Source organism: Thamnophis elegans, chromosome 3, assembly GCF_009769535.1.
Source record: "Thamnophis elegans isolate rThaEle1 chromosome 3, rThaEle1.pri, whole genome shotgun sequence".
In the NCBI taxonomy this organism is placed as follows: Eukaryota; Metazoa; Chordata; class Lepidosauria; order Squamata; family Colubridae; genus Thamnophis; species Thamnophis elegans.
This window is the reverse complement of record NC_045543.1, coordinates 69,280,545-69,299,169: the sequence shown is the minus strand read 5'-3', so window position 1 is coordinate 69,299,169 and position 18,625 is coordinate 69,280,545. Positions and strand designations below refer to the sequence as shown.

General features: G+C 38.1%; 1 protein-coding gene across 1 annotated transcript in view; it reads right to left on the bottom strand.

The window, feature by feature from the left end:
• BNC2 (basonuclin 2) overlaps positions 1-18,625 on the bottom strand; it is a 285,256-nt gene that overhangs the window by 132,291 nt on the left and 134,340 nt on the right. The window contains 1 exon segment of the mRNA XM_032213999.1: positions 7,884-7,986. Coding sequence (XP_032069890.1) covers positions 7,884-7,986 — 103 coding nt within the window.

Below are 18,625 nucleotides of genomic sequence, written 5' to 3'. Positions count from 1 at the left end.
GCCGGAACAAGGGATCGCTGTGACGTAGCGAGCCCTCCTTCCCCGGTAATGGCTAGCCCTGTAGCCCCCTTCGTATCTGTCCCTCCCCAACATGACCGGAATGCTCCATCCCGTCCCCATCCCAGAGGGTCCCTCCCCCTTCCCACGGTCCACGCTCTACTCAGCAGGACACATCTATCACTCATTCTAGGATGAGGGGTAGGCCTGGGCCCCCCTCCCACTTCTTCTTGTGCACTCAGTGGGGGAGGCACCAGGTCGTACCCTCAATCCTCTTAGATGCACTCCCAGTCACTCTCACATACATACCCCACAAAATCCATTTAAAACATATAAAAATACAATAGTATAGTAAAAAAGTAATTAAAATTAGGTGGGTTCATTTGTCCAACAATCACACCATACACTCCCCATACACAAAAATTGCGGTCCCAAGGAAAGTCAAGAAGTTTGAAGAGATTCCTGTATTATAGGTAGTATGGCAATAAAGGAACCAACCTGAACTCTTGATGTGTTGATCTAATGCTTAGACCAGACAAAAACATAAGGCAGAAGGAGTTTGAGAAGTTAAAGAAGTACCAGAGCATGGAGTAACTAGAGAGGATGGAAAGTAAATGCCAAAGTGGATCCATGGTGGTAGAAACATCCCTGGAACAACATTAGACCTCTGCCCAAAAGACCTCCTTTGCTAGGGACAGCAAAGATATTGTGCAAAACCTTCTAACTTCCAGGTCTCTGCTAGAGGATCTGATATTGAAAAACACAGAGACTACTCATAGGGATTAGAAGGTAATCTTTTATATTATAAGAAGCAGACAAATATATTGATGATTCTTATCCCTATTTATATGCCTTGAGACAGTATAAGAGGCACAGTGCCGCAGTGGTTAGAGTGCAGTACTGCAGGCTACTTCTGCTGTCTGCCTGCAATTTGGCGGCTCAAATCTCACCAGGCTCAAGGTTGACTCAGCTTTCCATCCTTCGGAGGTGAGTAAAATGAGGACCCAGATTGTTGGTGGCAATATGCTGACTCTGTAAATCACTTAGAGAGGACTGTAAAGCACTGTAAAGCAGTATGTAAGTGCTATTGCTATTGCTAAATACTATATAGGTAAAATAAAGTGTTATTTCATACACGACTGGGAGAATGGTTCTTTTTTTTCTTCAAACAAAATAGTTCAATGATTGAAGCAGAAACATACTTTACGACAATCCTTTATCTAGCCAAAAGATCTTCTCCCTGAAATAATTGTTTATTAATTTCCCCCTTCCTGTTAAGTTTATAGAATGATGAACCTCTATTCATGGTCTTTCCTTTTTTTTCTAATACATTTTTATTAGTTTACCAAAGTATAAAATACAAAGAGAAATTGTTAAAGGTAATAGAAAACTGAGGTGGGGGGGGTGTAAAAAGAAAAAAAATATGAAATAAAGAGGAAAAAGGAAAGAAAAAGATACTGACTTCCAGCTTTCTTTAGCACAGTAGAAGATAACATTACAACCTCAACTTTTTACTTATTCAGAACAGTATATACTAGCTATTTGTATTTCTTTTTCTTTCTTTCTATCTATCTATCTATCTATCTATCTATCTATCTATCTATCTTCCTTCCTTCCTTTCTTTCTTTCTCTTTATTTAATTTTACTCAATCCCCCTTCCTTTTTTGTATTTGATTTCATTTATTTTTATTTTTTAAATTTGGACCCTCATTTTATACAAATGGGGCTGTCAGGAAAAACCAATGAATAAACAGCAATCATTAGTTATAATTTTTATGTTCTATCATTTCTATAAAGTGATATGGATATGCAGAAATCAGAAATCCATGTATTTAGGGAACTGACTCTCTTTTTCAGGGTTGTTATAAGCTACCCACAGTCACATAGGTGAGATGGGTGGTGTAAAAATTACAATAAATAAAATATTTACATTTTTCCAAAAGTGATATTCTGCATAAATCCATAGGCATTCTCCCTTCAATATCACATACTGACTGCTCACTCTAGCTGAGCCAAAGAACTTTCACAACTTCCTTCTTTCGGCTGTTCATTCATGTACAAATTCTGTACCCTGTCCTTTGTGCAGTAGTAATCTTTCTCAAACATTTAGCTTTTCAGGGGGTGGGGGAGCAAACAAAGCTCCAAGTATATCCTCAAACACCATACAATAAAATACATGCTCTTTGGCGGCTGATCTCCGACTGCTAGCACTTACGAAGTAGGTATTCTTCCAGAGGAGGAGAAACGTACCACAGCTCTGCAGGCTGCATAAGCTTATGTTAAATCTAAGGTTACAGAGCTTTTGTCCACTTTGGACTTAAATCTCTGATTAAAGTTTTTCTATTAGCAACAAGGGAGCATTTGTTAGGTTGTCAATGTTAGGTGGCAGACCATTATTAACAAACAAAAGCATGCTAACTTGCAAACACCTTTGCAGCACTAATGAGAGAATAAAGGTAAACCTCGACTTACAACCACAATTGAGCCCAAAATTTCTGTTGCTAAGTGAGTAAGTTGTTAAGTTCAATTTTACGACTTTCCTTGCCACATTTGTTAAATGAATCCCTGCAGAGGTTAAGTTAGTAATATGGTTGTGAAGTGAATCTGGCTTCTCCATTGACTTTGCTTACCAGAAGGTTGTAGAATAGAATAGAATAGAATAGAATAGAATAGAATAGAATGGAATGGAATGGAATAGAATAGAATAGCAGAGCTGGAAGGGACCTTTGAGGTTGTCTAGTTCAACCCCCTGCCTAGGCAGGAAGCCCTACACCATCAGACAATGGTTGTCCAATCTCTTGTTAAAAACCTCCAGTGTTGGAGCAGTCACAACTTCTGGAGGCAAGTTGTTCCATTGATTAATTGTTCTAACTGTCAGGAAATTTCTCCTTAGTTCTAAGTTGCTACCCTCCTTGATTAGTTTCCACCCATTGCTTTTTGTCCTACTTTCAGGTGCTTTGGAGAATAGCTTGACTCCCTCTTCTTTGTAAAAGAGGATCACATGACCCCAGGACACCGCAACTGTCATAAAAATGATTCCATTGCCAAGCATCTGAATTTTGATCACATGACTATGGGGATACTGCAAAGGTCATAAATGTGAAAAAAATGGGCATAAGTCACTTTTTTCAGTCCGTTGTAACTTCGAACGGTCACTAAAAAGAACTGCTGTACGTTAAGGACTACCTGTATTGCTATGTGTTCCTGAAGCATGAATTACCATGTCTTTTCTGTGGGCACTGTCTTTAAAGCAGCACCTTTAAAAGTTGACTTTCATAGATTAAATTCTATGGATCAGAATTAAATTCCATGGAATTCCATACGTCAGGAAAATAATTTCTTTTTTTTAACATTCTCTAAATTTGTCTTTGTTGTATCCTGTATCCAAGGCTCACCAAACTTTCAGACCTCAGGGACCACTAAATTCATAATTTTAAATCCTGTGGACCACTAATATGAATTAGTGATGGGATGGGGTCCTTCAGACACTTAGCTAGGCCACCTGTTAGCGGAGAGAAGCTGTCCATTGCAGCTAGAAATCTCAAATACAGCCAAGAATGAATGTTTGTCTTGTAGCCAGCCTGGGTGATAAATTGGCCCCTGCAAACTCTGTCTTTCAAGCAGCATGGGCGAAGTTTTGTGTTCACTGAAGCGCCTGGGCTCCCAGGGAGGGAAGAGCTGGAGCTACTAAAGCCAAGCTAAGTGCCTGAAGCATCTAGTGGTGGGTTGCGTGCGGTACGCCCCAATACGGGTGTACCAGAGCGTGCTTGGAGCACAGGATACCATTCTGGTACAGTGGTATGGAGTGCCCACCCGCCCGTCCGAGCTCCTTACTGGTCGTTTAAGTCTTTGGCGCTTCCGTGCATGCGCATGGCTCGTACAGCTCCTGTGTGACACTCCGCTGAGCAGCTGGAGCATCACGGAGGCTTGCGGAAGTACTAAAATGCATGCGTGCACTGCACGTGTGTGGACACCATAGGACCCGTTCCAACCGTACCAGTTGGAACAGGATCCGGAACCAACCACTGGAAGGATCCCATCCCATCAGTGAGTGGGAGTAATTGCTTTGGCAGGTCGTATCCAGCCCAGGAGCTATAGTTTAAGGATCCCTGGTTTAGTGGAATATAAAAAATGCAAAAATGCAAAGATTTTTCTGCAGACCACCAAAATTTTCTCATGGACCACCAGGGTCCATGGACCATCAGTTGGTGACCGCTGGTATAAACTGTTAAATCGCCTTGTTTATTTTACCTTCCTATATTAATTAATTGCTGGCAACTAATCAAAATATTTGTGAAAAAAGTTTACCAAGATTAACATAAAGGGGAACCTAAGTGAAGCCAACAATTAAAAATACATTTCGGAATACTTAAACAGTAAAATTAAAATATTGTCCAATTTCCAAATAAAAACATCCAGATCCAAACCAAGAATTGATTATCATGTGTGCTCTTTCCTGGGTTTCCCCAATCTGATGGCGCTGACCAACCTGACTGAGAATTCTGGAAGTTGTAGTCCAATAAACCTACTGAATATTGCTAGTGGTTGGGGGCAGCACATTGCGAATGTCAATAATTACCACTCGAAGGTTTAAAAAAAATCCCTCACTCATTTTTGCAAGAAACTGCCCAATTTTCTATCAGCACCTGTACCAAAAGAACACCTTCAAGATTCTTCAGCATCATTAGTGCTTTCTTCATTGGCCAAGGGGGTTGCAGTGGATGCAGAAAAGAAGGGGGAATAGTCAGGGAAGAAAACCAGCAGTGCTGTCATCACTCGTCCCACAAAACTTTATAATTTCCCTTGAATTCTGATTGCATTGTCTCTACTGAGACCCATCCATTCAGAAACACTCATTGCTCAATGTCCAATCTCTGCTGGGCTCACCATCACATCAGTTCTCTCTGCCAAATAAATGTTTTTTTAAAAGGAAACACATGCACACATTAATACTCTTTGCAAAAAAAGCAAAGCCTTTAATCCGAGAAACAACAGAAAGGAGACAGCCATTGCCAACCCAACAAGACCTATAGAAGCATCAAGGAACAGTTGAAAGGGAAGTAACTTATAGGACATCCACACTGACAAATTCTGCTTCTTATTTGAAAGTTACATGAATTTTTCACTCTTTCCTCATTTTGCCTTAGAAGCTTGATCAACGTTTTAAAGCAGATGGAAAGTTAGTGAAGTGAGTACATGAACCTCCAAAAATGAATCACAGGATATAAACCCTTTCCATAAGCACTGGATTTCAAGTGGATGAATGGTTTGCAATGAGGGGGACAAATGGAACTTTATTTTCCTTTCCCACATGAGTTAAGAAGATTCAAGAAAAAACATCCTTCAGCTTGTGTGCTTCACACTGTAGACTATCATGGATACTGTAGCCTTGTTATGAAAGTTGAAGAACTATCAATATTTTCACTCTATAATTGGAGAATATATCACCTCCACTTGAACACCCAGACTTTGAAAGACACTTTAATACACCAAATTCCTTTCAGATGCTGCTAGCTACATAAATATATGTATGTATTTTATTTTAAAGCAACACTCTAAAGAATACAAAGATTGTTATTGGGTAGAAATAGAGGTGGTATTCAGCAGATTCTGACCAGTTTTGGAGAACCAGTAGCGGACATTTTGAATAGTTCAGAGAACCAGTAAATACCACCTCCGGCTGGCCCCACCTCCATCTATTCTCTGCCTCCCGAATCCCAGCTGATTGGGAGGAAATGGGGATTTTGCAGTAACCTTCACCTGGAGTGGAGTGGGAATGGGGATTTTACAATATCCTTCCCCTACCATGCCCACCAAACCATGCATGTCCACCAAGCCACACCCAAAGAACCAATAGTAAAAAAAATCTGAATCCCTCCACTGGGTAGAAAAGTATAAGCTATTTAATAATAGTTGTAGGAGGAGAAAAGGCAGAGCTTGGGGGTGGAGTCAAGAGACGAATCAGACTGGAGTCATTCTGTTGCCACAAGTGACTCAAGTCCAGGCCCCTTTGAATTCCATTGACTCTCATCTAGTGCCAATTTGGTGCTGATCATTAGTTGAGTACATCCTCCTATATAGGTGTGAGGAATAAAACTTCTTAACTGCAATGTGTGGCCTTGATTCTTTGCACCTGGCAGGTTTTCCCAAAGTTACAATGCAGCCACCACAGACTTGGTAGACTTTTAATTACTTGCTCTCATTAGGTTGCCATTCTAATCCATAGTTTTGCCACAATGTTTAGAACAAACAAAACATGTTTTTCTCTTCACCGACTTCAAGCCATGAGTAATAAAGTGTCTTCTTTATACAAGTCTATAAATATTATTCAGAGTTTGGCTGTGCTTGACCCTGAAATTCTCAAGTATATTCTCAGCCACACCTAAGGATAAAAAGGAAGGGCAGTACCCAGCTCTGATGCTTGCTGCAGCTTGTTCTCTACATGCTAAACTATTAACTAACCATTAACTATTAAAATGATGTCTGATCACATCTAATGTATGCAATTTATGAGTAATTCATGGAGCTAAAGAGCAAGTACGAAAGTCAGAAACAAAATCAGTGAAAGATGTTAATGATGACTATAACTGAAATACAGTTAATTTTTAAAATATTTGTTGGCTTAAGATCTGTTTCATGTGCACTTTATATTAACATTATTTACAACATGTTCTTACATTATGAATATGGTGAAAAACCTAATATTACTCTCTACACTCTTTATGCTAAGCGATGTCTTGGTTCTAAGTCAAATTTTGGTCTCATTGCCAGACCTGGTTATGCTGAAACAGATTTATAAATTCTTTCCATAAAGCATATTCCGAATTGCAGGCCAGCCTCAAGCACTTGTCTGAAAAAGAAACACTAGCAAGTGCAAAGAGGAATTAAAAACTTAGAGACTCGAAGACAGGTTTCTTCAATAGTATTCAGTCTGCAACTCCTTTTAAGATAACCGGGAGCATGATTCTCAACCCATGTTCCTTTATTACAACTGCCATAATATTTTTAATAATCTTCTAGTCTTCTACTATTATGTTCCATCAATGCTGACAAAAATGCAAATCACGTGGGAAAAGACTGCTATGAGAATCAGATAATTTAACGTAACTCAAGTATCTTAGCTGAGATGCTAAGGGTACTAATCTCCCTACTATTTGTTAGAAGTTAAGATTCATTCTTTCAGATGTATATATAGCATAGGATGTTTTACTACAGATAGTCCTTGCCTTAACAACTATTTGTTTATTGACCATTTGAAGTTTCAAAGGCCTTGGAAAAAGTAACTTATGAACAGTACTCACACGGATGACAGTTGTACCAGCACTGCAATCATGTGATCATAATTCAGGCACTTGGCAACATGTACATGTACAACCAGCACATGTACAACCAGTTGCAGCATCTTTTGATTAGTTGATTGTGATTTGCAACCTTTTTTTTGCTGATTTCTAGCCAAAAGTTGGATTTGCTTAACAACTATGTGAGATTCATTTAACAATTGCCACAAAAATTGTTATAAAATCAGGTCCAACTTAGCTTACAACCACAACGACTTACAATGGAAATCCCAGTCTCAATTGCGGTTGTAACTCAAGGACTATCTGTATTTAGAATATTTAGGACTTGCTTATCTTGCATCAAAATGCCTCAATTATTGGAGGATAAACTTGTTTAGCTCTATTTGATTTGGAATAACAGAATAATAGTTTTATTATTTTCAATAGATGATGAACATTCTTTTTTTATATTTAATCAATTACTATAAACAGTTTTGTTTCATGCAGGTCTTTCTAGATCAAAAGCAATGCAATGTATACATATGTCTAGAGTTGCAGGCATGCACACAAACACATAATAAGAGAAACAAACAGCATGTAGATCCTTACCATGTGCCACCCAGCCATGTTTACATTGATCACAGGTTCTCAGGTTTATCTTCCCTGGCTGGAAACATTCACATGTGCAATTTACCAATGTGCAGCGTATTGCCTAAAACAAAAAAGTGAAACCAACATACATAAAAATGTTACTTGAAGAAGAAGAAGTAACTCTATAATTCGAACAATCAAAGTTCTTCACATACGTTATTTCAAAATGTGTAACTCTCTAAATTATTTTTGAGGAAGGCCAAGCGTTGCAAATTTAGGAGTGACTGAAAAGATTTATGGCATCAAAACAACTGACTTTGAGGCAAGAATTGTTCTGTAGATTTCCAAAATAATGGTTCATCCTTTGACACAATGTACCAGGTCTCAATGTACGCTTTACATATTACATTCAATCTACAAAGATACACATAGTGTAACAGCATTCATGTAACATGAAAGCTACACACTACCAGGCCATTATTCTATTTCGACCTAATTACAGTATTAACATACCCCAGAAAACTCCTTTTTCTTGCATGACCATATACTGTTGTATCCCTATCTTTCCCAACCCATACCTGAGACAATCATAACTTACTCATGGCCTGTTCCAGGATTAAGGAGACAGATACAATCAGATCTACTTCACCAACCATATATCAAGGGGAGAGCAACTATGTCTAGCAACTATTAGCCATTTTAGGCTGCTGTGGATATAGTGTTCCTCTACCCTAGATGACTGTATCCTGCAGAACTGTTCTGCTACCCAATCTTCTGGCAACACAAGGAATCTGGATCTTTCAAACTTGATTTCCCTCCTGTAACACTAGATCTATAAGCCAATCAGTGGTGAAATTCATTTTTTTTTACTACCGGTTCTGTGGGCATGGCTTGATGGGCATTCCAGGGAAAGGATACTACAAAATCTCCATTCCCTCCCCACTTCTGGGGGAAGGGAGAACAGTAAGAACAATTAACCAGTAGAACAGCTTGCCTTCAGAAGTTGTGAATGCTCCAACACTGGATGTTTTAAAGAAAAAATTGGACAACTATTTGTCTGAAATGGTATAGGATCTCCTGCTTGAGCAGGGGGTTGGACTAGAAGACTTCCAAGGTCCCTTCCAACTCTGTTTTTCTCTTATTTTAAGCATAATAAAATGATGGAGGTATTGATGAAAACTAACTTAGGATATCTGCGCCAGGTTCAATTTGCCTCTATCGCTGCTTTATTTTACAAAGTATAACAGTTCACTTTTTGATAAAGTAAAATAACATTTCTTTAAAAATATTCCCGCTTCTTATAATGAAAAGTAAATAGGTAGGATTGAAACAAATCAGATAGGAATAAGACATTACTTCGGAGGGAAAAGTTGTGTAATTTAAAAACATATGAAGCAAATACATAAATAATAACCAAGATATTATTTTAGGCCAAGATCACACTTTTTAAAGAATATTGAAGATGACCTGGGCACTTTAAAGACTAGTAGTAAAAGTGGGATATGCATTTAGGCTTAATTTGCACACAGATTTTTGAAATGAAGGAAATTAAATTCAACACTCACACATTAACAGTGTACTCTAAGTACTAAAAATGCCAGTAAATGATCATTCTGCCAATTTGAATGCAACCATTTATTATAGGAAGGTCAAAGGGAGAGAAGGAGAGGGAACGAGCTTTTATCTGCAGTAATATATGTGAAATTCCTGAATGAGGCTTTAGCAATTTTTTTAAAATACCAAAACTCTATAGGAGTTATCATTGTTTCAGACTAGTGCTTCAGGATGCAATTAAATGTACACTTAAGGCATATCCACACTTCATATTTAAGCAACCACCGTCCTAGGCTTATGCCAGTTTAATATACCAGCCTAAGAAAATTATATCTGAACTGAAACATCCAGCAAACAGACTGCAGGGTATTCAGTTCAAACAGTACACTACATTCTCCCATTGAAAATTCCCTACTGTTGTGCCCTCTCACCTTTCTGTTCAAGCTGGCACATGCCAGTGACATTCTTTTCTATGGGTAGATCCTCTTGGACATTTGTATAGGTAGTCCTTGACTTACAATCACAATTGAGCCCAAAATTTCTGTTGCTAAGTGAGACATTTGTTCAATGGGTTTTGCCCCATTTTGCAACTTTTCTTAACACAGTTGTTAAGTGACTCACTGTGGTTGTTAGATTAGTAACACTAAATGATCAGTAATTAGTAAATTGGGGTTGTTAAGTGAATCTGGCTTCCCCGTTGACTTTGCCCATCAGAATTTTGCAAAAGATGATCACATGACTCATCCATTATAAATGTGAATCAATTACCAAGTGGTTGAATTTTGATCATGGAGGTGCTGTAAGTGTGAAAAACGGTCCTAAATAACTTTTTTCAGTGCCATTGTAACTTCATGAACCAGAGGTGGGTTTTTGCTGGTTTGGGCGAACCGGTTGTGGCGGTTCCGCCCACCCACTTTTGCTTATGCGGAGAAGCGTTGCACACATGCGCAGAAGCATTGCACACATGCACGAGCGAACCTATAGTAAAAAAAAATGGAAACCCACCACTGAAATGAAGTATTGTAAGTTGTGAACCATCTGTATTTTTATATCTGTGCCTACATCTATGCATGTACTGATATTTGTATGTGTGGTGCCTTTGTCACCCACCCAATAAAGTTAAATTGAATTTATACATACAGAAATAAAGTTTCAGAATTTGCATGCAAGCAGGTGCAACTACAGGATTCCCCCCCACACACACACACACAGTTTCTTGTTGCCTAATGCTCTCTAATATATTTTGAAGATATCTTTAACTTGAGTTCTTTATCTAGCACAATGGGTATAAATTTTCTTTGAAAATAGAAGGGTTTTGACATACCAAATAGCCCTATGGATTGTTTGAGAGCTGGGAGTAAAATTATCCTTATCTCAAGCAACTGGTAAAACAATGAAATATCTTCTGCTGAAAAGTAGCACAGGGAAATGTAGGAAATCAGGGTGAAAGATAAAGGAAAAAACACGGGTGAGAGGAAGAGGGAGCAAGCAAGGAAAAAAAACAAAGAAAAGGTTTCTACTGGAGTTGAAGCAGATAAGCTCTACTTACAAGACAAATTCTATAAACATTGTACTACTAGGGCATTCATGGTAAAAGGCTTTAGAGAACATGGTAAATATTTACCCAGCTGAAGAGGTTCTCCTGCCTCTATGAAGCACCCGAGCAACTTGAGGCAACATAACATCACTACCCATGAATTGTGGAAAAACATTTAGGGGCACCAATCAAAAACTGGGTGGCTAGGAAGATGCACCGGAGCATATAAGATGCACCATGATTTTGAAGAGGCAATTTTTTTAAAAAAGTTTTTGCACTCTGCAGGCCTCTCAAACCCTCTGCACGCCTCGTTTTTTTGCAAAAAGAAAAGTGGGGGGGGCATGCAGGTTTGTAGAGTGCTCCCGGGGACAGAGGGGGCCCAAAAATGAGCAAAAAATGGCCCATTTTCACAAAAGCAGGCCATTTTTACAAAAAAGAGGAGGGCATGCAGAGGGTTTGGGAGGCTTGTAGAAAGCTCCTGGAGGCTGGGGAGGGGGAACGAGCAAAAATGGCCCATTTTTGCTTTCCCCAGCCCCCAGGAGCACTTTACAAGCCTCCCAAACCCTCTGCACATCCATTTTTGCAAAGGGGGCAGGGTTTTGGTAGGCCAAAAATGCTGTATAAGTGTATAAGATGCACCCAGATTTTCACCCTTTTTTGGGGGGGGGAAGGTCCATCTTGTACTCCGAAAAATACGGTATATTGAAAAAAAGTTTTATCTGTTTAGAATGCAGTACAAGAAGTCTCCTGCTAGGAAGGGAGGGTGTTCTGTAGTATATTGTGACATGTTCAATTTGATACATGTAAAGAAAATTTAAACATGAACTTGGAGATTTCTATTGCGGGAGATCAGGACAAACCTAGAAAATTTGAGAAATCAAGGAATATCAATAAGGTAAGCAGAGGAGTAAAATTTCAGGGTTTCATAGTGAAATTTGAGACATTCAAATTTCTATTGAATCCAATATGTGAATTACAATTGTATGAATTTGAAAGCAATTGGATAAAATGTTGGTAAGGTTTGTCATGTTTCTCAAGTAGGCATTGTGCTTTCTTATTTCTAATGCCTCAATCTAATCTAATCAGTGCAGAGAAGAGCAACAAAGATGATTAGGGGACGGGAGGCTAAAACATATGAAGAACGGTTGCAGGAACTGGGTCTGTCTAGTTTAACAGAAAGAAGGACTAGGGGAGACATGATAGCAGTGTTCCAATATCTCAGGGGCTCCCACAAAGAAGAGGGAGTCAAGCTATTCTCCAAAGCACCTGAGAGTAGGACAAGAAGCAATGGGTGGAAACTAATCAAGGAGAGAAACAACATTAGAGCTAAGGAGATATTTCCTGACAGTTATAACAATTTATCAACTTACATCCAGAAGTTGTGAATGCTCCAACGCTAAAGGTTTTTAAGAAGATGTTGGATAACCGTTGTCTGAAGTGGTGTAGGGTTTCCTGCCTAGGCAGGGAGTTGGATTAGACAACCTCCAAGGTTCCTTCCAACTCTGTTATTCTATTCTATTCTGTTCTGTTCTATTCTAATGTAATGTATCACATTCTTGCATGTCAAATACGGTAGAATTATGTGCTTATTGCTTATAAAATGTTATGACTTTGTTCTTACGACCTTCAATAAAATTTTAAGGAAGGGAATTGGGAAGGCAAGAAAAGACTTTGGAAGGGAAGGGGAGTGAAAAACATGCCCTAATTGTTATCTCTCCTGCCGTCCACAAATAGTTGATGTCTTGCTTTGGCAAAAAGACAACTGGGCAGTGCAAATAAGCTTTTACTTAGGGAGACAAATCACACTGAATATATAGAGATCAACTTCACATGAACATGCAAGAAATAAGATCATTTTACAGGAAAAATTGCCTGGGTGTGTGAGCCATCTCTTCTGCTAACACTGAGAAAGAAATGTCACTTTGTTTTTCAAACAGCATCTCTCTGACTAAATTGGCGTGCACCCCATGTAAGAGGAAGAGAGCTGAACTTTCAAGAACTTAACTTGGAAAATACAATAGCCTGCGGCGGGAAGGGTGTATTGTATGGAAAAACACCGTTCTTCTTCATGCAGAATACTTCACACAACCTTTTGACTCTTGCCCTTAGTCAGCATTCTCAGCCAAAGCTATCTAATGAATCAAGAATCTCTGTATGTGTGTGTTAACAAGTAGAATGGGGGATTATTTCCAAAAGAATTAATATAAACCATGCTTTATAAATTATTTCCTTTGCTCACTGGTCTCTAATAAAATCTTATTATCTCTTCCATTGCTTTTTTGAAAGCATCTCCTACCTTTTTCTCTACAGCTGTTGCTTTATATTATATTCTAAAAGGGCCTGTTGAAACTGTGTGTGTGTGTGTGTGTGTGTGTGTGTGTGTGTGTGTGTATCTTGCTCTATTGCACTTGACATTTAAGTGTTCCAACCAATGACAACTGACCAATTGTTCATTAGTGAGGTTGTAAAACCTATCAATGATTAAAGGAATTAGAAATATGAAATATAAGAGCACCCACAAAACTGCTGAATGGGCAAGAATAATATATGTGACTGTGGGTTACAAGATGAAGGGGGTGGGAGAATCTACCAAAAGGTCCTTCTGAGTATTCAATACATTATTGACTCAGTAATATATCAGATCTCTCCTAGTCGGTAATGGTGTTTCTCTCTAATATGTTCATTAATTAATGAACTCAGTAATTAATTGTACTGCAAAATGGCAAGAAAAAAAAGTAGAGCCTTTTTTTTTTTTGCTAATAAATGCTTTCCTTCACATTTTATTTTATTTTTTCATATTTTTAACAGATGACTGTGGTTTAAATAGATCCATCAGCCATGGCCTGTGAATTCGTGTTAGTATGTATGCACAGAATAGCATAGTACGTAATAAACCAGTTATATTTGCTAAATTATGTCATCTAAAATAAGAATGGAAGGAAGTAGTAGCATTTTTTATCATCATTGTTCCTTGATTTTTTTTAAACATATGAACACCTTTCTTTCCATTACAACCAATGGAAGCGAATTAATTTGTTACATTACCCAAGTTGTATAGATCTACTGCTGGTTTTTCCTGAATAGTGAAGGATCATTAGAGCTTTAAAGGTAGTCCTCAACGTACGACCACAATTGAGCCCAGAATTTATGTTGTTGTGAGACATTTGTTAAGTGAGTCATTTTATGACTTTCCTTGCCACATTTGTTAAGTGAATCCCTGTAGTTGTTAAATTAGTAACATGGTTGTTAAGTGAATCTGCCTTCCCCATTGACTTTGCTTGTTAGAAGGCTGCAAAAGATGATCACGTGATCCCAGGACATGCCAACCATCATAAATATAAGTCAATTGCCACACATCCGAATGTAAATTCCATGATCATGGGGATACTGCAACAGTCATAAGTGTGAAAAATGATCATAAGGCACTTTTTTCAATGCTATTGGAAAACGGTCACTAAATGAACTGTTGTAAGTATTTCTGGACATGCTTTCCAACCCATTCTGACATATCACCATTTTTCCTTGTGGAATTTGAGAATAAGTACATTACGTCTGACTCAAGAATGGGTCTTTCTTTCATGAAGAATCTCATGATTAAATTCTTACATGTGTATAAAATAATTTGGATTTGCTTATGCTAAATAAGTAACATTACTATAAAACTACACAGCTGTATGATGAAAATAATATTGACATCTAGCAAATATTATATAGTTTTTCAAAATAAAACAAGTCAAATAATGTTATGTCAATTGAAGATTATGCAAATGGTAGTTACTACCAAGAGTGTATTTGCTCTCTCCGACTGAGAGTTTATGATTATGTAATCTGCCATCTAGATAGTGATGAGATACACCAAGCAGAACACAATATATGTTTAACAAGTCAAGAACATCTTATTAATTTTATGTTTGTAATCAGTAGGATACATTATGGAATAAACTGAATTAATACTAGTAAATAAATAAAAATAATGAATAATTTGTTAATAAATTCACACATTTCATCAAATGCCATCTTCTTCATGGAAAGCTTTATTATTATTATTTTTAGAGATAAGCAACTATAAGTTATAAGTAACCCAACAGATTGCATATCTACATATATTTTGAAAATCAAAGTGAAAAATAAACTTGCTGAGAACCCAAATTCCAAAGGAATCCCTTCACTGGGAACCTACAGCCTAGCTTTCTCAATGATGGCATCCATCTGGTAGATGAATTTGCTTTTCCATATAAAAACCAATCTCCCTAATTTCCATAAAGCAGTAAAATATTTAAGAAATTTAGGGCATGTTAGGAATTTTTTTTAGGGCATGCTAGGATTTTTTTTTATATCTTCCTCCTTTGGCCAGTGCTACTTTAATATCGTGGCCCGACAAAACCGCGCTCGTCAAAATAGCGGCGACAAAACCGCGTCGCTAAAACCGTGATGTCATCACCGTGACGTCATCACCGCAGCGACAACAGCGCGGCGACAGAAGGGCGCTTTAAAACAGCGCGGCGACAGAAAGCCGATTTAAATTAAGGTGAGGGTTAGGATTAGGTTTAGGGGTTTGGTTTAGGGTTAGGTTTAGGGTTAGGTTTACGGTTAGGGTTAGAGTTAGGGTTAGGGTGCTGAGCGCTTCGGAAGGCGCGGATTTGCCCTCCGCGGTTATGTCGTTGCGCTAGGGTTGCCTTTTTCCTTAGCGCTTCGGATGGCGCGGATTTGCCCTCTACGCTTATGTCGGCGCGGATAAGGGCTTTGCAGTTTTGTCGGTGAACCCTTTAATATATACTACTTAGATGTTTTTAACTCTTGATGTCATGGTTGTATGTTGCTAAAAGCTGTTTGTAATAAATCAGTATGGAAAGATCAATAAAAAATAAATATATTTCAAGCTGGGCTTTTAAGAAAGAACTAAAAAAGAGAGGAGGAGTTAAAATTCACAAGATAAGTTTGACACGTATAGAGCAGGTATGTCAAACTCAAGGCCCAGGGGCCAGATCTGGCCCATGGGGTGCTTACATCTGGCCCGCGGGGCTGCCCTGGAAACAGTGAAGGAGCAGCCTACAGTGCCTCTGCCAGCAGAAAAAGAGCTCAGGATGCCATAGGCATCCCTCCCCAGCTCAGTTTTCATTGGCAGAGGGTTGTAGGAGGCTGTTGCAGCCAAAAATGGAGCTCTGGAGGCCATTGTCTCTGGCAAAGCACTTGTGATACCACAGACGCCCCTGGCATGAGTGATGTCGAGCTGGCCATGCCTACCCTGGACACACACACACACACACACACACACACACACACGATCAAACACAACCCTGATGTGGCCCTAAATGAAATCAAGTTTGACATCCCTGGTATAGAGGTTTTTTTTAAAAAAACTGAAAATGATTAGAGTGTAATTGTACATCCCGATTACAGTGCACAATTTTTGGAAACAAGTAAATGCTACTGAGAGCAAAGAGACCTAACACACTTCTAGCTAATTATGAGTGAATCAGCTGTCTAAATGTATGTTACAAAATATATACAAACTGGAAAAAATGGTGTGTCTGTGCAGGTGATACGTAGTCGGACACAACATTAAATGTGAACAAATGCTTAAGTACATCTGAACATAAATCTGGATCATCATCTAGATGATTAGTCATAGAAAACAAATTTGATAATATTCTGAATTGTTACTATATTAAAAGAGAGCTGTCAAACAAATTGAGAACATTAGTTATTACTGTCTAGTGGCAGAGATATAAATTTCCTCTGAATAATAAATTGGCATTCATTTGGATAAAGTAAATGCAAAATCTCTTCTGCTGATAGAAAGACAAAACAAATACTATAATTTTTCAAGAAATTATTACAGTAGAGATGTAGGAAAAGGAACAAAATTAAATCTTATGTAGGATGTCCTGGAAACATTTAACTCTACTATCTAAATTATCCACAAGTAGTTGGAACATCAAGTACATTTTCTAGAGGCAACCAGACATAGTATTTCCTGCATTTCCATTAATATTATAAATGTCTTGAAGGAACCTTTATAGCATTTAAGATGTCCTAATTCCATTCAGATTCAACTTCATGCAAAACACATCATGGAGTCACTTTTCTTTTAAAAGCCTATTTCTACTAAAATTGTGCTTAAAGAGAAGAAACCATCCTAAAAATATAGCACTTGATTTTATTGAGCACCAATATTTTCAGCACCACTTCTTAGCTATTTCCTCTTTATGCCTGCCTCTGGGTCTAATTCAAATATATAAAAGTGCTGCCTGATATCATATTACAATATGTTAGCATTAATGGTATAGTTATTTTTCAATAACAGAGGCTGGATGTGTGTGGTGGCCTGAGAACCTATGAATCAGTCCTGTATTAATTGATTAAAATGCTAGTGCTGACAGAGAAAAGAATTGATGAATTGATACTGCGGTTGATGAAATTACTCTTGTTTGTACAACAGTTGGGGGGGGGGAGAGAAAAATTGATGAGCTAAACCTGGTATTAATTGTTTGAAATGCAGCAGATAATAATGGAATCTTGTAACTGGAGATGAAGGTCATCTACTTCAATTCAGCTGCCTAATTTTAAGGCAGGTCAGCATCCCACAAAAACAAAGGTTCCTACAGGTAAAATTGTGAGACATTTGTTCCCATGCATTAATGACAGCAGTGGGCAAAATCAAAACAAAGACCAGTGTAATATTGAGCAGGACAGCACTACAATTAAAATAGGAATAATTCACTTATGGAAATGTTCAGGAATGGATTACAGATATGTTTATGATAGTTTTATAAGGAAGGGAAAAGTTTACATCTAATACTCTACAGACCTATTCAAACATTAAAAATTTGGTTTAAAATTTGACAAAATTGGACAAGTTAAACTAACGTCTAACATTAAACCTATCAATAACATATTGGGCCTTATAGCTGTCATACAGAATAGATATGCACATTGCTATAGACAGATGCTCTCTTGAAGCATAATCCATCACTCAGTCTTAGCTACAAAGGAGGTAGGAGAGTTAGAAGTGTCCAGCTTTGCGTCTGGTGTTAGAAAGGGCTTTTCTTTTTGGGTAAGGGCATTAGATAAGAAGTCTATGGACATTTTGACTCTCTAATAACAGCGGTAGCTGTTACAATTGTGACGTTAAGAGGGAAACAGAATGGCTAACTATAGCAACTATGATAGTAAATGTGTGAATGAAGACAGAAAGGGGTTTTGGCAAAAAAAAGTTTGGCGAGGAGTCTTGGCATGTTTTTGAATCTCTGGGCACAAAGTGAATTAGCTGATACAAATCTCTCTTTTTTATGATGAAAATTGTCAATTGCATAATCAAATTTCCATAAAAGAAAGGAAATTTATACACAAGCCTTAGGTGCAGAAGCCAAGTAGGTGACTTTGGGCCAGTCATTTTTTCTCAGTGCTAAGAAGAAAGCAACTGGAAACCACTTATGAAACAGATGTCTAGAAAATTGTATAGAATTGTCCATGTAGTTGCCAGGAGTCAAGATTAGAAACTATGAAAAATGACAAAGGTGCTTTTTCAGGAGGCTGAGAGCTGAAGAAGCTTCTTGGGTGAGAAGCGAAACATATTCAAAGAAAAAGCAAGAAAGTCCTGTTGCATCCTGAAAAAGCACCTTTGGGACAACCATGACCTGGATGACTGAGAATCTCTACAGACCTT